The sequence below is a fragment of the Crocuta crocuta genome, unplaced genomic scaffold, assembly GCF_008692635.1.
Source record: "Crocuta crocuta isolate KB4526 unplaced genomic scaffold, BGI_CrCroc_1.0 scaffold118, whole genome shotgun sequence".
NCBI lineage: Eukaryota > Metazoa > Chordata > Mammalia > Carnivora > Hyaenidae > Crocuta > Crocuta crocuta.
In genome coordinates, this window is record NW_027551558.1 from 13581459 (window position 1) to 13604135 (window position 22677).

Below are 22677 nucleotides of genomic sequence, written 5' to 3' on the forward strand. Positions count from 1 at the left end.
CATGCTGTAGATGACAGAGCCAGTAGATAACAGAGTTGGGATTGGCACCCAGGTCTGTACTCAGGCCTTTCACGCTTTACACTCTGTTGCTTCACTTACTCCTTCTCATGTAATTCCCCAGCATGTGCTCTTAAGTAGCATCAAGTAAAGTGCCAGTGTAAATACTTGGCTTGATTTAATCTTTGTTAATTGGAACACTGTATTAGTAATGGAAATTAGGGATATAAGGTAAGTTAGAGGCATTTTATTTCAACAACTTTGACTTTAGGTTATTAAATCTGCAAAGAAGTGCAATTCATTTAGTTGTAATTTAAGTCATGCTTCTGCATCTCTAGTTGGTCTTGATGAAGTAGATTACAGATAGGCAGGGAAGGTAGTATTTTATTAGTAGGAAGGTTTGAGAGCCAGATCATTTCCCTTTCTATAAAATAAATACTTAACACATTTGAATTAAAATACAGGAGTAAGTAGTAACTTTGGTGACCACTATTTGTGCTTTTTGGATCAAATGCTGTTTGTTCTTATAGACGAGTTTTTAAAAATAGGACCATTTTGGGGCACCTGGGTGGCTCAGTTAACTATCCACCTTCAGCTCAGGTCATAATTTTGCAATTTGTGGGTTCTAGCCCTGTGTTGGGCTCTGTGCTGACAGCTGAGCCTGGAGCCTGCTTCAGATTCTGTATCTCCTCTTTCTCTCAAAAATAAGTAAACATTAAAATAATTTTTAAATAAGACCATTTTATTATTTTTTGCTTTCTTTTAGGAAAACACCAGAGATTACTCCTGGCAGTTTTTGTGACTCCTCTTATTGATCTTCGTTCTGATTTCTCCAAGTTTCAGGAAATGATAGAAACAACATTAGATATGGATCAGGTATGTAATGTACTCTTTTTTTTTAATGTTTGTTTATTTTTGAAGAAGAGAGAGAGTGTGAGTGGGAGAGGGACAGATTGAGAGAGGGAGATAACAGAACATGAAATGGGCTTCGGGCTCTGAGCTGTCATTACAGAGCCCGATGCAGGGGCTCGAACTCACAACTGAGATCATGAACTGAGCCGAAGTTGGAGGTTCATCTGACTGAGCCCAGGTGCCCTTGTAATGTACTCTTTAATTCGAGCAGCAGAATATTTTTGAAATGCACAGCAGAAACCTTTTCAGATTTTTTTATTTTGGCATTTTTGTGATGCACCTTTTTTAAAATTTTTTTAATGTTTTATTTACTTCTGAGAGAGAGAGAGAGCGAGCATGAGCAGGAGAGGGGCAGAGAGAGNTGAGATCATGAGCTGAGCCGAAGTTGGAGGTTCATCTGACTGAGCCCAGGTGCCCTTGTAATGTACTCTTTAATTCGAGCAGCAGAATATTTTTGAAATGCACAGCAGAAACCTTTTCAGATTTTTTTATTTTGGCATTTTTGTGATGCACCTTTTTTAAAATTTTTTTAATGTTTTATTTACTTCTGAGAGAGAGAGAGAGCGAGCATGAGCAGGAGAGGGGCAGAGAGAGAAGGAGATACAGAATCTGAAGCAGGCTCCAGGCTCTGAACTGTCAGCACAGAGCCTGACGTGGGGCGTGAACCCACAAACCTTGCGATTATGACCTGAGCCAAAGTTGAATACTTAACCGACTGAGCCACCCAGGTGCCCTGAGGCACCTTTGAAACCGTAGATGTAAGATTAAGTGATGGAGAAAGGGTTTTTTTGTTTTTTTTTTTTAAAGAATTGTTTTAGTGGGTGAAAGAAGATTAACAGAGGAAATGAATATTGGGCCCAACTGGCCTTGTTAAAGAAAATCTCATATAAAAGTTTTCACATAGGTGATCTGAATTTTGTTTTACTTTCAAGAGAGAAGGAAAATAGTAGTCACTGAAAAAGAGAGGAGTATAATGGTAAATGTGGAACATTTACAAGAGAAGGCAATTTTCTCTTTTGTTTATTTCCATGTAGGAAAATCTTTGGGACAGGGGGTTAGATTATGTATGTGTCTCCTAAGTAGTTGTTGCTATAACTAAAAAATTAACCATAGTCTAAATACTGTTTAGTTCCAAATTTCTTAGGAGTTGAGAAGGTTATAAGCAATCTGTACCTTGGGTCTTTAAAAATGTTAAATAGTAATTTATATATACAAGTATAAAGTAGGAATAGTTTATGAAGTAGTTGAAGGTATACTTTTATGAATGAATTTGAAAGCAAATTTTATGAAATAGTAATTTTTATTCTGTTAAAAGCTTGTTTATAGAACAAATTTAATATGATGGGGCCGCTGAATATTGCTTTCCAATTTTGTGACATTAAAAATAATATTTAAAATATTTTCTACACTAATTTTCTGTCAAAACTGATCATGCAGAGAATATGTGCTCTGATATTATTCATATTAAGGTAACAGTTTGGTTTGCAAATTGCTAGATTCTTTGCATTCTTAATGATTGCATTTGAGTTAATGTTTGCCCCATGTGATGTTGATTTATTTTGTTTTTACTGGATTGTTAACTGAGGTTTAAAAAAAGTTAAACCTCATCTACTCTATGCTCTTTGGATTTTAGAAGTAGATGAATATGTACATATAGGTGTAAATGCTTCACTTTTCTGGTGTTTTGTCAGGCCCTAAGTAGCCTAAAGACTTGGATTGTTCACCCCTCATTTGGGAAAACTTGCATTTTAGCTATTCTTACCTCTGTAATGTTGCTATGAGTGGAGTGATTTAAGGTGTGCAACTTTCAGATCAATGGGAGGCAGAAATACCCAAGATTGGCCAGGGTTGGACATTTGTAAACGATCTTTAAATGAAAGCTTGTAGAGGCATAGTTCTTGGAGGTTAACAAAAACTCTTATCAGCCTAGGGAGGTAGGAAGGCAGGAATATAGATGCCTCATTGTCACCACAGCTTAGCGTTGCTGAAATGCTGCCATTGATTTTGCCCTTGTGGCCAACTTTATTCTTCTAAAAGTTGCCATGCTTTAATATTGTGGGTCTCAAAGTTAAGCATGTATCAGATCTACTTGATGGGCTTGTTGCAACCGATTGCTGAGCTGCATCCCTAGAATCAGATTCTTTTGGTCTGGGGCAGGGTTAGAAATTTGCATTTCTTTTCTTTTCTCTTTCTCTTTCTCTCTCTATCTCCCTTTTCTTTTCTTTTTAAATCCAAGTTAGTTAACATACAATGTAGTAATGGTTTCACAAGTAGAATTTAGTGATTTGTCACTTATATCTAACACCCACTGTTCATCCCAACAGATGCCCTCCTTAATTATGCCTATCACCCATTTAGCCCATCCCTCCACCCAACATCCCTCCTGCAACCCTCAGTTTGTTCTCCTTATTTAAGAGTCTCTTATGATTTTATCTGGTTTTATTTTGTTTTTCCTATGTTTCCTACTCCTGTGTTCATCTGTTTTGTTTCTTAAATTCCAAATAGGAGTGAAATCATAGATTAGTCTTTGTCTGACTGATTGACTTTGCTTAGTATAATACATTCTAATTCCATCCACATTGTTGCAAATGGAAGATTTCATTCTTTAAAAAATATTTTTTAATGTTTATTTTTGAAAGAGAGACAGAGTGAGCAGGAGAGGGGCAGAGAGAGAGAGGGAGACACAGAATCTGACGCAGGCTCCATGCTCTGAGCTGTCAGCACAGAGCCCGACATGGGGCTTGAACTCACAGGCTGTGAGATCATGACCTGAGCTGAAGTCTGATGCTTAACTAACTGAGCCACTCAGGTGCCCTAAGATTTCATTCTTTTTTATGGCTGAGTAATATTCTAGTGTATATACATACCACATCTTCTTTACTATTCATCAATGGATGGACATTTGGGCTCTTTCCGTAATTTGGCTATTGTTGATAGTGCTGCTATAAAATTGGGGTGTATGTGCCCCTTCAAATCTGCATTTTTGTATCCTTTGGATAAGTATCTAGTAGTGTAACTGCTGGGTCATAGGGTAGCTCTATTTTTAATTTTTTTGAGGAACGTCTATATAGTTCTTCAGAGTAGCTACACCAGTTTGCCTTCCTGAAAATTTGCATTTCTGACATGTACCCAAATGGTGCTGCTTGTCTGGGGATCACACTTTGAGAACTTCTCGCTAATAAAGTAAGCTATTCCTAATAAATTAGGAGTGTAATCACATCTCAAAGTGAAAATAAGTGTGATTTCTTACCAATTTGCAGCCTACTGCAAATGCTGTGCTCTTAGGCAATCACTGGGCATTATCTGGCCACAAGTTGGTATATATAAATTGAGAATGCTCAAGAGTTTCTTAAAATTTGTAGCTCCTCTGTCAGTGTACAGATCTTCTATTGAAAACCCTGTGCAGCTATTTTTTTATCTGGGTCATCACATTCACAGCCTGTCCAGTAGACGTGGAGGCCCTGCATTTTAGGGCCTCTCTTCCTCTCCTGCACGTGGACAGTAAAAGCTGTCACCGGCAATAAGCAGTTGTTTGTTTTCCACATACACAAGATGTGAGCCACTACTATGATAACTACAAGAAGCAGCAGGATGATAAAATGTTGGATACTTTTGGGGCTTCTGGGCGGCTCAGTCAGTTGAGCATCTAACTTTGGCTCAGGTCATGATCTTGCTATTAGTGAGCCTGAGACCCACATTGGGCTCTGTGCTAACAGCTGAGAGCCTGGAGCCTGCTTCAGCTTCTGTGTCTTCCTCTCTGTCCCTCTCCTGTTCATGCTCTGCCTCTCAAAAATGAATAAATGTTATAAAATTTATTTTTGATGTTGGGATACTTTTGCTTCATATTTTGCCTTTTGATTTATTCCTTTTCTCCCCCCCTCCACCTTCCCCTCTCTTATGCTCTCCTTCCCTCCTTTCATACAGTATTCTGACTACATAGATACAGCCCTTGGGATACCTAGCTGTTTGACAGCAAATAAGCCAAAATATTCCTTCACAAATGATGATGTACCAAAATACCAAAATGTAAATTTTTAAAGTATTTTCTTTATTTGAAGCTTTTCTACTTAATAAAGGTAACACATCTATTAGACAAGTGAATCAGGCGCTGGTGGCTCAGTCGGTTAAGTGTCCAATTCTTGATTTTGGCTCAGGTCATGATCTCAGAGTTGTGAGATCAAGCCCTGAGTTGGACTCTGTGCTAGGCATGGAGACTGCTTAGGATTCTCTCCCATTCTCTCCATCTCCCTCTCTTTCTCTCTTTCAAAAAAACAAAAACAAAAACCCAAAATAACAAAAAACAAGTGAAACAAAACAATACAAAGAATATAGAGGCAAAAGTGACCATTCTTCCCTCTTCAGAATGAACAGTGTTGACAGCCTAATGTGCTTCTTCCAGCTCCCTCTTCCTTATTGTTGGTTAAGATTTACTTTTATCTGAAATACATGACATATATCTGTTAAACTAGACTTTACTGTGAAATAGTTTTAATGTTTTTTAAGAGAAAAAAAATTTTTTGAGAGAGAGAGAGAGAGCGAGCATGCGAGTAAGGGAGAGGGTAGAGGGAGAGAGAGAGAATCTTAAGGAGCCTCCTCCACTCCCAGCATGTAGCCTGACCTCAACTAAGGGCTCAGTCCCATGACCTTGGGATCATGACCTAAGCCAAGTCAAGAGTCAGACCCTGAGCTGGCTGGGCCACCCAGGTGCCCCTTTTTAGTGTCAATTTTTGAGTGATGCTATGGGATTAGAATGTTACAAGATTTTGTGTCTGGGAAGAGTAGATTTTAGGAAGGCAAGCAGTGTAATTATATGGATAAAGACTGGAAAGGGAGAGGTCCTTTGTACTACTTTTACGCTGTCACTTAAGATTATGCCAAAACTTGATTTCTTAATCTGAAAGTAGTTAACTTTATGGGGGAGAAAGAACTTTTTATTCTGTTCTCTTCAGTTCATTGTTTGAAGGTCTGCTAATTAAACTGATAAACAGATTAGCAAGAGAACAGACAGATTTTTGGGTTCAGAGAAAAATGTGACTCAAGGAGGCTATTAGAATTTGGGGCTTATATATTATCTTAGTAGGGGAATGGGAGAGGGAGAAAGGGCACTTCCAGGCAAACAAATGACTTTTACAAGTGATTAATGAGCCCTTTGGAGAAGAGATTGAGGATATGATAATCTTTACTTCCTTGGTTATGAAACTCCCTAGGAGGGGATTTACAACAACTGAGTTCTTTTGGGAGGCTCTGCTTTTAGGGAGATAAGAGAGTTCAGAAACAAAATCTATTCTCAGATGCTTTCATCTTGGAATAATTTTTATGCCACTATAATATATTCTGAACCCCCCTTCCCTGTTAAGTAATGTATCAGTAAGATATGAGCTGTGGATTTCCTCTACACCTCCCAACCCCCCGTAGATTATCTGAGGTTAAAGTGTCCTTTAGGACTCTTTATTTTGCACATAACCTGAAACTCAATACACCCTGGCTCATGAAATTAAAAGTCTAGAGATAGGGTAGGCTTTAATTTAGAGTTGCTTTATCCACCAATGCAAGAATACCATGCAAAGGATCTTCTTTCTTTTTTCTTTTTTTTAATGTTTTATTTATTTCTGAGAGAGAGAAACAGACAATGTGAGCAGGGAAGGGTCAGAGAGAGAAAGAGACACAGAATTTGAAACAGGCTCCAGGCCTCGAGCTAGTGCTCAACATAGAGCCCCATGCGGGGCTCGAACCCACGAACCTTGAGATCATGACCTGTGCTGAAGTCTGAAGCTTAGCCAACTGAGCCACTCAGGCGCCCCAAAGAATCTTATTTCTTGATCTCATCTATCTTTTGTGATTTTAATTCCAGCCTAACGCTGGTTCTTCTTTTGGCCCTAGGTTGATTATCTATCAGTAGTAATTCATACAACAGTCCTAGGAAGAGTCCTGTAGTTTGTTTTGATGGGACCATTTAAGCAGTGATTATGGCCAGAGATCTAGAATGTGATGGGCCCGGCTTAAGATAACTAGGGGTGGGTCATCCTTCTGTTGGAGGTAAACAAAATGAGAGCTCTGTTAGGAAGGAGGAAGGAGGGAATGAATGACTGTTATGTAGTCTACCAGTCTTGTCTGCTAAGATAGGGTCCTGTAACTGAAGGCTTTCCTGTTTTATAGTGTGATGCTGTCTTTTAAATAAATACAATTCCTACTTAAAACCTGCTCTGGATTCTCTAGAGAATTGACCAGATACAATACCTTCTTTATTCTCCATTATAAACCTTTAAACTTACCTCGGGGTTATAAAGTGAATTCACCCCTTCACTGTCATTGTAGATATTTGTAATGAATTTAAGAATTTAAATTACATGACTCACAACTACTTTGAGCAAACCTCAGAGGATAGCAATCATTTCATGTATGATTCCTGAAAGCTTTCTTGATGTTTTCCAGCTGTGCACTTAGGAGCTTATCTGATGAAAGGAACAGTCATTTATAGGAGTGGTTGGGTTATTTCTTTTTTTTTCTAGGCTTAGCTTCATATATAATACTTAAAGGATTTTTGTGTCTACTTTCCATACTTATAGAAAGATTTTTCTATTTCTGAAGTACATATAAATGTAGATCTCTACCACTCCTAGGACAAGGTTCAAAATAGCAATGATTTTTCACAAAAAGTAAGCAATTTCAGTTAGATTGGATGATTCAGTGAGATGTATTAAATTATAAAATCATTCTATACTGAATTCGGCCATTTTATCTTTGAATATTATGCTTTTTCTTTTTAAAAAAAAAATTATAATTGTCAAGTAAGCTAATGTATAGAGTATACAGTGTGCTCTTGGCTTTTGGAGTAGATTCCCATGATTCATCACTTACATACAACACCCAGTGCTCATCCCAACACATACTCTCCTCAGTGCCCATCACCTATTTTCCCCTCCCCACCCCTGGTCAACCCTCAGTTTGTTCTTTTTATGTAAGAGCATCTTCTGGCTTGCCTCTCTCTCTGTAACTGTTGTTTTTCCTTCCCTTCCCGCATGGTCTTCTGTTAAGTTTCTCAAATTCCACATATGAATGAATGACATCTGTCTTTCTATGACTTATTTCACTTGGCGTAATACCCTCCAGTTTCATGAACAATGTTGCAAATGGCAAGAGTTCATTCTTTTTCATTGTTGAGTAGTATTCCATTGTTTATATATACCATATCTTTATCCATTCATCAGTTGATGAACATTTGGGCTCTTTCCATCAATTCCATAATTGATAGCGCTACTATCAACATAGGGGTACATGTGCTCCATGAATGAGCACTCCTGTATCCTTTGGATAAATTCCTAGTAGTGCTGTTGCTGGGTCATAGGGTAATACTATTTTTAATTTTTTTGTGGAACCTCCACACCGTTTTCCAGAGTGGCTGCACCAGTTTGCATTCCTACCAAAGGTGCAAGAGGTTTCCCCTTTCTCCACATCGATATGAACATCTTTCATTTCCTGAGTTGTGAGTCCTGAGTGTGAGGTGGTACCTCAGTGTGGTTTTGATTTATATTTCCCTGATGATGAGCGATGTTGAGTGGCTTTTCATGCTGTTTAACCCTCTAGATGTCTTTTGAAAAGTGTCCATTCATGTCCTCTGCCCATTTCTTCCATGGATTATTTGTTTTTTGGTATTGAGTTTGGTAAGTTCTTTATAGATTTTAGATACTAACCCTTTATCCAGTATGTCATTTGCAAATATCCTCTCCCATTCCATTGGTTGCCTTTTAGTTTTATTGATTGTTTCCTTCGCAGTGCAGAAACTTTGTATCTTGATGAGGTCCCAGTAGTTCATTTTTGCTTTTATTTCCCTTGCTTTCAGAGACCTCCTTTTTATTTCCCTTGCTTTCTGGCATTTGCTATGGCCAAGGTCAAAGAGGTTGTTGCCTGTTTTCCTCCTCTAGGATTTTCATGGTTCCCTGTCTCACATTTAGGGCTTTTATCCATTTTGAGTTTATTTTTGTGTATGCTCTAAGAAAGTCAGTTTCATTCTTCAGCACCTTGCTAGTTCTCCCAGCACCATTTGCTAAAGAGACTGTCCTTTTTTCATTGGATATTCCTTCCTGCTTTGCCAAAGATTAGTTGGCTATACATTTGTATGTGGGCCCAATTCTGGGTTCTGTATTCTGGTCCATTGGTCTGTGTGTCTGTTTTTGTGCCAATACCACACTGTCTTGATGATTATAGCTTTGTAGTACAGGCTGAAGTCCAGGATTGTGATGCTTCCATCTTTAGTTTTCTTTTTCAATATTACTTTGGCTATTTGGAGTCTTTTGTGGTTCCATACAAATTTTAGGATTGTTTGTTCTAACTCTTGAGAAGAATGTTGGTACTATTTTGATTAGGATTTTATTGAATGTGTAGACTGCTTTGGGTAGTATCAACATTTTAACAATATTTGTTCTTCCAATCCATGAGCGTGGAATGTTTTTCCATTTCTTTGTGTCTTCTTTAATTTCTTTCATAGATTTTCTATAGTTTTCAGCATACAGATCTTTTACTTCTTTGGTTAGGTTTATTCCTAGGTATTTTATGGGTTTTGGTGCAATTGTAATTGGGATTGATTCCTTGATATCTCTTTATGTTGCTTTATTATTGGTGTATAGAAATACAACCAGTTTCTGTACATTGATTTTATATCCTGCAACTTTGCTGAATTCATGTATCAGTTCTAGCAGTTTTTTGGTGGAGTCTTTCAGGTTTTCCACGTAGAGTATTATGTTGTCTGTGAGAAGTAAAAGTTCTGACTTCTTCTTTGCCAGTTTGGATGCCTTTTATTTCATTTTGTTTGATTGCTGAGGCTAGGACTTCCAAAACTGTGATGAACAAGAGTGGTAAGAGCTGAATATTAGTTTTCACATATACTTATTATTGATATTTCCTCTATTATTGGAAAAGTAGTAATATTAGATAAATTTTTTAAGTGTATTTATTTATTTTGAGAGGAGAGAGAGAATCCCAAGCAGGCTCTGTGCTGCCAGTTCAGAACCTGACAGGTGGCTTGAACTCATGAACCATGAGATCATTACCTGAGCTGAAATCAAGAGTCAGATGCTTAACTGACTGAGCCACCCTGGCACCCCTAGATAAATTTTTATTGACAATACTGGAACAGAAAAAATTGAAATAGTTTTTAAAAAGCCACAGTTCCATGATCCTACTACACCTATATTATTATTGTATGAGTAATGTAAGCTGTATATACTGTAGTATATAAGTGCTTCAATATTTTTGTTCTTGGAAATAAAAAATATATATATAAAAAAGAAGTATTCATATTCTCCCACCTAGAATTAACTCTAAATACATGTTGGCGTTTTTGCTTATAGTTATCCTTGTCTTCTATTTTTTATTTTTATTTTTTTATTATAGTTGACACGCTTCGTTAATATTAATTTCAAGTATACAACTCAAATGAGTAGTGTTATGCTCATCATACAGTGCTTTTATAATACCACTGACTGTACTTCCTAAGCTGTACTTTTTATCCCTGTGACTTACTTGTACCATAATTGGAAGCCTGTACCTTCCACTCCCTCCATTCATTTTGCTCATCTCGTACACCCCTCCTTTCTGGCAGTTATCAGTTCTTTGTATTTATGGGTCTGTTTCTGCTTTTCATTTGTTGGTAGACCTTTAAGTTGTTTTTAACTCTTGGCTATTATGATTAGGACTTTTATGAGCAGTCATGTCCAAGTATTTGAGTACCTCTTTTCAGTTCTTTTAGGTATATATTCAGGAATGGAATTGCTGGGTCATCTGTTAATTTTGTTTAACTTTTTGGGGAATCACTAAATTGTTTTCCAAAGTATCTGCACCACTTAACATTCCCACCATCAATATGGGAGGAGTACAATTTCTTCACATTGCTGCTAATAATTATTGTTTTCTGGGTTTTTTGGGGGAGTGTTTATCTTAATAGCCAATCTAGTGGGTGTGAAGTGATATTTAATTATTTTTTTTTTAAATGTGTATTTATTTTCGAGAGAGAGAGCACACGAATGTGTGAGCAGGGGAGGGACAGAGAGAGAGGAAGACATGGAATCTGAATTAGGTTCAGGCTCTGAACTGTGTCAGCACAGAGCCTGACGTGGGGCTTGAACCCACAAACCAAGAGATCATAACCTGAGTTGAAGTTGGACACTCAGCCACCTGAGCCACCTAGGCACCCCCATTATGATTTTGATTTGGACTTCCCAGTGGCTAATGATGTCTGGTATCTTAATGTTTGGTGCCCATTTATCTGTAATCTTCCAAGAAATGTGTTTTCAGATCCATTGCTCATTTTAAAATTGGGTTGTCTTTTTGTGGTAGAGTTGTAAGAGTTCTATATATAGTCTGGATACTAGACCCTTTTTTTAGGAAATAAATACTTCTTTCTGGGCTTTCCACTTGCCACAAGTTGTTCATAGTGATTTGATTATTATGCTTTAAAGACATCACTGCATTTGCAGATATATTCCCCGCTTATTTTTAATATAATTTGTGTCTCCCCCCAGCATTTTCTCCTTTCCATAGTTTTATCTGTTTTTTTAAGAGAATCATCTTGTGACTTTTAATTATTCTTTTGTATAAATTTTTTTTAAGTAGGCTTCACTCCCAGCATGTAGCCCAATAAAGGGCTTGAACTCATGACCCTGAGATCAAGACCTGCTCTGAAATCAAGAATCTGCTTCTTAACTGACTGAGCCACTCAAGTGCCCCAACTTGTGGTTTTTTAAATCCTCTTTTGTATTTTTGCTTTTTTATTTCATTAATTTCAGTTCTTATGTATTTTTTCCATCTATTTTTTTTTACTTGTTTAGTTTAGTGTTTACTGTTTTTCCAGCCTTTTTCAGTAAGCATTTCAGATTACATTTTTTTCTCTATATGTTGCTTTAGCTGAAAGTATCCTGTTAAGTTTTAAAGGTAAAATCTCTTACTCAGTCTTAAGAATTTTATTTATTTAGAAATATATATGTTTTTTTAAATTTCTGAGCTTTTAGTATAGGTCAGTTTCATAAAAGTTCTCCATGTAGCGGAGGATCACTTGTGCTCCCTAGTTTTGGTTGCAGTTTTCTGTATGTCCATTAGATGAGATAGGGCTTTAGTTGTTTTGTTCACATTGTCTGTAACATGCTTGCTAATTTTTGATATGCTGAGTTACTGAGAGAAGTGTGGATTTCTTATAGTTCATTCCATTTTTGCTTGATATGTTTTTAAGGCACAGAGCTATAGTCTCTTTGGTGAACTGAACCTTCATCATTCTTTAGGGACAGTTTTTTTGGTAATGCTTTTTGCCCTTAGATATATTTTGTCTGATAGTAAGAGGGCTATGACAGAGTCCTTCTATTTAGTTTTTTTACATGATATATTTTTTTCTGTCCTTTGTGAGTCTTTATGGTAAAAAAGCTTATAACTAGGTTTTATTTATTTTACATTTATTTTCATAATCTTTTAAATTCTTAAATGTTTATTTTTGAGAGAGAGGAAGAGACTGAGCATGAGCTGGGGGTGAGGCAGAGAGAGAGGGAGACACGGAGCCCCATGTGGGGCTCGAACCCACAAACTGCGAGATCATGACATGAGCTGAAGTTGGACGCTCAGCCAACTGAGCCACCTAGGCGCCCCTTTCGTAATCTTTTTTAAGTGGCAATTTGGATTTATTTCTGCATTATTTTGTGATTCCTAGTCTTCCTGGTTCCCCTTACTCGTAAGTTCTGTCTTTCTTGTATATTGATTGGATTTTTTAAATTCTATTTTGCCTTTCCTTATAGCTCCTCCCCCATCCTATCACACATGCACTGGTTTGGAATTTATTCATAAATTTTTACAAAATATGTATACATAACTCATCAAAATCAAAGTTTGTCAGTATCTTCTCACTTAGCCCCCAAGATACTGAGACCTTAGGATGAAGAATACATTTCTTCATTATTGGCTGGTATTTTAGTTCTATCTTTTACCCCCTTAAATTTCCATTCTATACAGTCAGTGTTAAATTTAGATTTGCCCATATGCTTACGAATTTCTTTGCTATTCATTCCTTCTTCCTGAATATTCTTTAGGAGTTCTTCTATTGGCAGTCTGTTACTCAGGTTTTGTTTGTTTGAAAATGTGTGTTTCACCCATGTTCTTGGAGGATTTTTGTGGGTGTACAATCCAGATTGGAGATTGACAGTTATTTTTCCTTAATACCTATGAGATTGTATTGTGCCATTCTTTGGTTTGTGTTATTAGTGTTCAGAAGTCTTTGTTCCAGATACTGATTCCTTTTACAGCTCTGAGTCCAAAAGTGGATTTCTTTTTCTTTTTCTTGTTTGGATTTACTGTGTTTTCTTAATCAGGGAAATCATTTCTTTTATCAGTTAATCATTACCTCTTTGAATGTTGTGCTCCTTCATTCTCTTCTCCTAAAACTGTGTTTGGACATATGTTACACTTTCACATTTTTTTTCTGCCATGTGTCTGTGCTGCTCTCTTTGTGATTACTTGAGATGTTCCAGTTCACTGAACGTCTCTTTAGTTCTGATACGTTGTTTAACCAGTCCATAGGGTTTTTTTTTTCAACAATTATATTTTTTATTATAAAAGTTATTTGGGTCATTTCTAACTCTACCTAGTCTTTTTTTTTTTAAGTAGTATCTTGTTCTTTGTTCATGTGTTCCATTCTCTATCTTACTTTAAACATTTTATTATACTTAATATTCCAGATCTAAAATTTCTTGGTTTAAATCTGCTTCTTGTTTCTGCAGAGTATTTGTTGTTGTTGTTGTTTTGTTTTGTTTTTTTATACTTACTGTTGGTGTCTTCTTTTCTTTGTTTATTTTAAATGTATGTTTATTTGGAGACAGTTGGGGAGGGGAGAGAGAGAGGAAAGTGAGAGAATCTCAGGCAGGCTCAGTGCTGTCAGCATAGAGCCCAGCGTGGGGCTCTATCCCCTGAACCTTGAGATCATGAGCTGAACTTAAATCAAGAGTCAGACACTTAACTGACTGAGCCACCCCAGTATTCCTGTTATATTATATTATATAATTATAAATATAATTATTATATATATATTATATTTAGATTATGAATTCTCGTCTTTTGGGTTCTGTCTGTGCAGATCATACATCACCCCCAAATAAAGTTCGCTTTTGTTTTTGCCATATATCACATAGTTTAATTAAGCCAGGAACACTTTTCTTTTTCAAGTGTATTTATTAATTTTGAGAGAGAGTGCAAGCAGGGGAGAGACAGAGAGGGGGGGAGAGAGGGAGAGACTCTCAAGTAGAACCGTAACACATGGCTCAATCTCACAAACTGTGATCATGACCTGAGCCGAAATCAAGAGTTGGACACTTATCCTACCGAGCCACCCAGGCACCCCATGGCCAGGAACACTTTTAAGTTAATTTCTCAGCCTGGAGCCTTTTTGATTTGTGGAGCAGATTTAGCTGCTAAAAAAGAAGCCCCAAATAAATAGGATGCCTTGAGTAAGAACATGGGTTTAATTTGCTGTCAGAGCAGTGTGAGTGTAGCAGCACAGGGCTGGCAGGATAGCCTGCAGTCCTCTCTTGTTGCTCCAGAAAGCTCCAGGTTGACCTACTACCTTACCTTTATTCCCGCGAGTGGGAGAGGACAAAAGGGGAAGAGGAGGAACCATTTTGGAAATGGTACACATCATTTCTGCTCACATTCTGCGGGCCAGAATTTAGTCATATCTGCACACCTAGCTGCAAGGGAAGCTGGAAATGTATTCTTTGTTCTTAGTAGTTATGTATCCTGTGAGAAATGGCCAGTTCTATTACTGTAGAAGGAAGGGATAATAGAAATGGTAACAAAGCAGCCTTTTTCCACTGCCAACAAAAATAGCAAACATTTGAAATCCCAACCTCAATGAAGCCAGGCTTTTAGCCACAGTGGCCTGGTTCTGTGCTGGTAACTCTCCACTTTGCAAGGGGCTTTGACCTCTAGTTTTTTTCTTTAAAATTTTAAAATTCTTTTTAATTTATGTTTATTATTTTTATTTTTTATTTTGAGAGAAAAAGCATGAGTGGGAAAGATAGGCAGAGGGAGGGAGGAAGGGGGAGAGAGAGAGAGAGAGAGAGAATGAGAACCTCAAGTAGGCTGCACACTCAGTGCATAGCCTGTTGCAGGGTTCAATCTTGCAAGCCTGGGATCATAACCTGAGCTGAAATCAGGAGTCAGATGCTCTACTGACGGAGCCACTCAGGAGCCCCAGACCTGTAGTTTTTCAAACTCAACTATACATTTATTTCGAAAAATGCTTATAATATTAGTATTTCTAGAGTAGTGGAGTGCTTTTTTGCTTGTTTTAAGATTTCTAGTATCTTCCATATTTTCTCCTTTGTAATTACTTAAATCTTTCATGTGGTTTCTCTGATTAGAGCAAGTCTTTCTACTATATTAGTACAGGTGATTTTATTTTAATGTTTATTTATTTTGAGAGAGAGAGAGAGAAGGGTAGAGAGGGAGAGACCCAGAATCCCAAGCAGGTTCCATGTTGTCAGTGCAGAGCCCGACACTTGACTCAAACTCCTGAACTGTGAGATTATGACCTGAACTGAAATCAGGAGTCAGTTGCTTTAACAGATTCTTAACCAACTGAGCCACCCAGGGACCCCTGGTGCAGGTAATTTGATTCAGTGGTATCTCTTCTCTTCTCTGGTATATTGTTTATTCATATTTAAATGGTAATGTTAGGACCTAACTTTCTTTCTTCGTTCTTTTATCTTGTTTCGAATTTCATCTTCCCATTTTGGAGTTCCAAGCCTGAGTTTCTTTTCCTCCATCTTCTTTGTGTAGTCTAATGTAATGAGTGTATGCGTGTTCCTGGTGATAGGTGGGTAATGCTTTAAAGACAACTAGAGACTAAGGGTCATATGTCTCAGTTCTAGGTTAGAATACTGAGTTGGGTGGTATATTTTAATATTCCAGATTGTTTGGAAGGAGTGATGTCTTGCTGAAGGCTATCCTGTTTGGAGTGTGGGTCAAGAGTGTTTTATTTTAGTGCATTAGGACCCAGTCATTTCATTTTCCCTGTTTCACTACAGTCTCCTCATCAGTGCTTTCACAGCAGTATTTCTCGCTCCTCAGAAAGGAAAATGGAAGGATACCCGTTCAACTTTATTCTCTCCAGATTTGGGATTACTGGTGAAGATTCTCAGGGCTTTGTTGATTTACCAGTGGCCTTCTGGAAGGTGGGGGATGTTGAGCAAAGGAACATGACTGGCTCTGCGTCACTTCTTTTAAGTTCATTGGAAGAGGCAAATTCTTTAGCAGTCAGTCCACTATTGTCACATTATTTTCTCTGAAATTATCCTAATTCTTGGTTCTTGTTTCTACATCATCTTCACTGTCCATTTGAATAAACTGTGTAATATTACTGAGGTACCACTGTGCAAGTGTTGTGATGTTTTATCATTTCTGGGTTTTGCTGTAACAGGTAAATCTACAGAGATCTTATTCTTCCCTGTGTGGCTTTGCATCTGTTGCATTATTCCTTAGGTTGAATTCCTGGGAGTAGAATTGCTATGTCAAAGAGTATAACAAATATCTCTGAATCTTGTTGAATGTTGCTTTTTTTTTTTTAAGGTTGTTACAACTTAGATTTCCCCCATAAAAGAATGAGTACACTAATTTCGCCATAGCCTCATTAGTATTTGGTGGTAGGGTTTCTTTTTCTTAAAAAAAAAAAAATAGCTGTGGAATAATATTTTAAGGTTGCTTGAGTATTTGTATCTTTTACTGTTGAGCTTTAGCATTTTCCTCTGGGTTAGTTTACTAATTTTCTCATTTGTGAGTTGTATGTTTTTATCTTTGCCTATTGAATGACCTTGATATTTTTCTCACACATGGAAACCAAGTTCTTTTATAAAAGAAAATGTAAACCTTTCTATTTTTACCTTTTGTAAAACTATTTTTACAAGTCTTTTGTTTTTTTAATTAGGTTTATTTAAAAATTTTTAAATTCAATATAATTAAATCTTTTATCAGTTTAAACTGAGAAATTTATATGATAAATATTTTATTCTCTTTTTTTGTTAGCTTTTAATTCTTTTCTCTTGTGTTTGCGATTGGTATGTGAGGAAGGTATGCTCTCATTAAGTAGAAACTATTTGGAAAGAAATACTAAGGTGTTTTGTTTTTGTTTTTTTAGAGAGAGAGAGAGAGAGTGTGGGGAAGAGGGTCAGTGGGAGAGAGAGGGACAGAGAAAGAATCTTAAGCAGGGTCCATACTCTGTGCTGAGCCCAACAACCCAGGGCTCTGATCCCACAACCCTGGGATCAGGACCTGAGCCAAAATGAGGAGGTGGATGCTCAACCAACTGAGCCACCCAGGCGTCCCCCATTTGTTTGCTAAGTTAAAAAAAAAAAATCTCCCTGGGGCACCTGGGTGGCTCAGCCAGTTAAGCCACCAATTCTTGATTTTGTCTCCGGTCATGATCTCACGGTTCATGAGTTCCAGCCCTGCATCAGGCTCTGCGCTCATGGCGCTGAGCCTGCTTTCAATCCTCTCTGTCTCCCTCTCTCTCTCTGCCACTCCCCCACGTGTGTGCCACTGCTGTCTCTCAAAAATAAATAAATGTTAAAAAAAAAATCTCCTTGTCTTAGAAAACTCTTATATGTTATGCTTTTTTACGTAAATCCTTTTTAATAGTTGTGGGGTTTTTGGTTTTTTGTGGTTTTTTTTGTTGTTTTTTTAAGTGGGCTCTGCACCCAACGTGGGGCTTGAATAGGAGTCACATGCTCTACTGACCAAGCCAGTCAGGCACCCCAGTTCTTTCTTTTTTAGATTTTCTTTTTTAAGTAATCTCTATACCTAACATGGGGCTTGAATTTATGACTCTGAGATCAAGAGTTGCATGCTCCCCCAACTGAGCCACCACACACTCTTCCCCAAATTCTTTTTAATAGTTTTTAATGTTTTTAAGGATATGCTTCATTCATTTTTACAAATATTCTTTCCTGATTTTGTCTGGTTTTTAGCCATTTTGTTTCAAAAAGGGATTCCTATTGGACAGTCACTAGGAATAAGTAGATGTTAATGTTTGATTTAGTTTTCATAGTTTACCGTTTTGCTTACCAGTCATTTTAAATATTCCAATAAGTAGTTGGCTTTTTTATACAAGTCCTATTATACAGTGGGGTGCCTGATGGCTCAGTTGGTTAAGTGTACAACTTTTGATTTTGGCTCAGGTCACGCTCTCAAGGTTCATGGGTTTGGGTCCCATGTCGGGCCCTGCACTGATTGTGCGAGGTCTGCTTGGGATTCCCCCACTCCTCCCTCCCCCCGCCTTTCTCTCTCTCTCTCTCTCTCTCTCTCTCTCTCTCAACGCTAAATAAATAAACAAAAATCAAAAATAAAAGTCCTATATAGGGTGCCTGGGTGGCTCAGTCCATTGAGTGTTGGACTCTTGACTTCAACTCAGGTTATGATCTTACAGTTGTGAGATCCTAGCCCGGAGTCGGCCTCTGCTCTGGGCATGGAGCCTGCTTAAGATTCTCTCTCCCCCTATCCTTTCCCTACACGTGAATCTGCATGGGTGTGCTTTCTCTCTCTCTCTCTCTCTCTCTCTCAGATAATATGAGTGAATAAATAAAGATGTTAAAAGGAAAGTTCTATGCAATTAAGACTTTGTTTCTAAATATCTCGTGTCTACATTTGCCATTGAAAGTGAGATCTGTCTTTCCATTATGATTTTTTGCTGGCTGTTATTGATAAGAATATATGGAAACAAAGTACTTAAGAGAGATTTTGATGAACTTACCATTTGAAGAAATAAAATTCTGTAGTTTTTTGAATTTTGAGATCCTAAGATGCATCCTCAACTTGGGCAAAAACTACACATTCTGTTACAGGCTGTAAACATTGAACATTGTTTAGTAATGTTTAGGAAAAATATCTTGAACATTGTTTAGAGGGAACTATAAATAAAAAATACTGAATGCTACCAGTGACAGAAGCACTACATTTTTTCATCCAGTAATTTTTGGACATCTAGAGCTCTAAGCTCCTTATAAACAGGATTTTATCTCTCCTAACAAATAGAAACTCTTTAAAGTAGTGGCTGAGTAACTTAGAACATGAGTTTAACTCAAAACACAATGAAATTTAAGTGAAAGAAAAGAAAATACACTGTGGTTTCCATCATTACCCATCATTTATAAAATGTAGCTATATTTCAGGTGCCTGGGTGGCTCAGTCGTTTGGTTAAGCATCTGACTTAGGTCATGATCCCATGGTTCGTGAGTTCCAGCCCCACATCAGGCTCTGTGCTGACAGCTCAGAGCCTGGAACCTGCTTCAGATTCTGTGTCTCCCTCTCTCTCTGCCTCTCCCGTGCTCATGCTCTGTCTCTTTCTCTCTCTTTCTCAAAGACTAAATAAATATTTTTTAAAATGTAGCTATTCTTTGTTCTGTTGGTAGGTGGAAAACCATGAATTCCTTGTAAAACCTTCATTTGATCCTAATCTGAGTGAATTAAGAGAAATAATGGATGACTTGGAAAAGAAGATGCAGTCAACATTAATAAGTGCAGCGAGAGATCTAGGTAAGAAGGGCCATTGAAGGTTTTTGTCTGTACAGTATCCACACTGGTGCCAGAATTACTTTCCAGGAAGATACAATGGATCATCCCACTTCCTTATTTAAAGTGCCAGGCCTTTCTTCTACACAGTAAAATTACAAACACTTCAGGTTAACATACAGGAATACTTTTCATTCAGAGCCTCACTCTCTTTCAGACTCCTATCTTACTAACTCCCCTCACCCAAGGATGATCCCACATTCCTTCCAGACAATTCAACCAAGAGGCACTTGCATCATTTCCTTTAAACAGGATCTGTATTAAGCGTCACCTCCACTATAAGCCTAATTCTACTAGGAATAGTTTGCTGATTTGGCTTTGAGGTTCCTGAGCACTTTGTTAACATCAGCTTTTTTTTTTTTTTTTAATGTCTGTCTTCCATACTAGATTATTAATTCCCCCAATTAGTCTTGTACTGTTCGCACAGATTTGTTCTGAATTTGTAGACCTCTTTGTTTTGAACATCTCTCATATGTATGTTAAATGAATAAATAAATCTTAGCATATTAGAAGACCCCTTGAGCAGTAATACTTAATTGGACTTTTGGAGAATCTGATGAAAGTTATGAATCCTCTTCCCTGAAATATGTCCATACCTACAGATAGAAAAAGTTTTTGCAAATTGTTTCCATGGAGAATCCATGTATGGACTAGACCCTAGGTAAAGAATCTTTGCCTTACTTTACCCTTCCCATTTCATAGCTCTCTCTACATTCTTTCTACAGTCTCTTTCCTCCCCAGTACAGTGATTTCCTCCCCATTCCATTGAGGTCTGTCTTTAGTTGTTTGCCACTACTATTTCTTAGCCATGCTTTATCAATTAAATTTGTAGATACGATCTCTCTTCTGGTTTGTACTCTAAAGATCACACTGATGAATGAGATGATGAGAACAGACTTGGCAAAAATTCAAAAGTCTTAGGGTAGACAAAGTCTAGCTGATTGATGATTGCTTATTTTGTGAAGTTTCCTATACTTAACAGAAAATGCATGTCCTAGTTTTTCTAGAGTTTTGTTGTCAAAGTCTTAAGTTTTTGTTTAGAAATTGTGTTCAGTTTTTAAAAAAGTTTTTTTAATGTTTTATTTATTTCTGAGAGAGAGAGAGACAGTGTGAGCAGGGGAGGGTCAGAGAGGGAGACGAAGATTCTGAAGCAGGCTCCAGGCTCTGAGCTAGCTGTCAGCACAGAGCCCAATGTGGGGCTTGAACCCACGAACTGTGAGATCATGACCTGAGCCGAAGTCGGACACTTAACCGACTGAGCCATCTAGGCGCCCTGTACTTGTTCACTTGAATCATACTCTGTAATAGTTCCAGAGAAATGCTTTAGTGAAGTAAAGAACTCTGGTGCAGAACTCTCCAAGGGCAAGGACCATATCTTAATCCATCCCCATGTCCCTAGCCCACTGCTGTGCTCTGCAGCCTTGGATGGGTTTACCCAGAGAGTGCTTCCACATCATAAGCTAACATTAATACAGCAGTTTAAGGATTTTATAGATAGCCTTCATTCATGTAGTTTTTGAATGAAGTAGAGTTTGAATCTTTTCCAGTTAGGTAATCTTCATAATTTCTACTACACTGTCTTGTAAAAGTATGTTTTTCACCGTTTAGAGTTAATTATTTTAAACATTTATGTTGAAAAATGACTATAGATCTCTATGACCTACTCTTTCTTTATTTTGTTATCATGAAGGCTTGGATCCTGGCAAACAGATTAAACTGGATTCCAGTGCACAGTTTGGTTATTACTTCCGTGTCACATGTAAGGAAGAAAAAGTCCTTCGTAACAATAAAAACTTCAGTACAGTAGATATCCAGAAGAATGGTGTTAAATTTACCAACAGGTTTGTAAGTTTATATTACATTGTTAAGTCTTCAGTAGTTGCATGGAACTGAATTGTTCTCTGAAACATGAATGTTCTATGATAAGGAAGTTTTACTTTACTTATTAATTGATATAAAGCATAAGGTAAGAGTGAAGCTTTATAAGAGCTCTAGTCAGGTGTTCCAGCACCCCCTTGTTAAATAACTCTTCCTCACAGACTAAAGTGACACTTTGGATCTATTTTAAGATTATTCTTCCACATATCTGTCCCACCATTCTTTTGTCAATATGAAATAGATTATATTACAGTTATTTATATTACACTTCCATATCTGTTAGAGTTAGTTCTCCCTCATATCCCTGCTTTATAGTTATTTTCACATTTGTTTTTTCTCAGAAATCTTTGCTATCATTTATCAATTTAAAAAAAATTCTGTTGGGTCTATAAATTACAGGGAGGTGCCGACTAGCCTTAGCAAGGCCACTCGTTAGATTATTGCTTTTCAAAAACTTTCTCTTTCTGGGGCTGCCTGGGTGGCTCAGTCAGTTAAGTGTCTGACTTTGGTCATGATCTTGTGGTTCATAGGTTCAGGCCCTGTCCTGCCATCTCAGAGCCTAGAGCCTGCTTTGGATTCTGTGTCTCCCTCTCTCTCTGCTGCTCCCCCACTCATGCTCTGTCTATCTGTCTCTCTCTCAAAACTAAACATTGAAAAAATTTTATAAAAATTTCTGTTGAAAAAGAGTTTGCGGGGCACCTGAGTGGCTCAGTCAGTTAAGTGTCTGACTTCGGCTCAGGTCATGATCTCATGGTTGGTGAGTTCAGGCTCCACGTCGAGCTCTGTGCTGACATCTCGGAGCCTGGAGCCTGCTTCAGATTCTGTGTCTCCCTATCTCTCCATTCTTCCCCCACTCGTGCTGTCTCTCTCTCTCTCTCAAAAATAAATAAAAGCATTTAAAAAAAATTTTTTTTTGCAAGTTTTTCTTTTTCTTCACTGATGTTAAGTTTCTGAGGCAAGTTATTTATAGGTGAAATAGAATTATTTTAAAATAAATCTTTTTTGGGGTGCCTGGGTGGATCAGTCAGTTAAATGTTGATTCTTGGTTTCAGCTCAGGTCATTATCTCCCAGTTTGTGAGTTCAAGTCCCGTGTCAGGCCCTGCACTGACAGTGCACAGTCGGCTTGGTATTCTCTCCGCCCCTCCCCCATGCTCTCAGTGTCTCTCAAAAATAAATATAAATAAAAACAAAATATATAAAAATAATTTTATTTTAATAAATAAATCTTCCATGACTTGGGTGGGGACATTTATCTTTTTCCTTCTGTAGTATATTAGATTATGGCAGCCTTTCACCCA

General features: G+C 37.5%; 1 protein-coding gene across 1 annotated transcript in view; it reads left to right on the forward strand.

Annotated features, from left to right (window-relative positions):
• The window catches only part of MSH2 (mutS homolog 2), an 83767-nt gene that overhangs the window by 48770 nt on the left and 12320 nt on the right, over positions 1–22677 (forward strand). The window contains exons 8-10 of the mRNA XM_077749233.1: positions 764–873; positions 19341–19464; positions 21191–21341. Of these exons, the coding sequence (XP_077605359.1) occupies positions 764–873; positions 19341–19464; positions 21191–21341 (385 nt within the window). The remainder of the gene's footprint in view (positions 1–763; positions 874–19340; positions 19465–21190; positions 21342–22677) is intronic.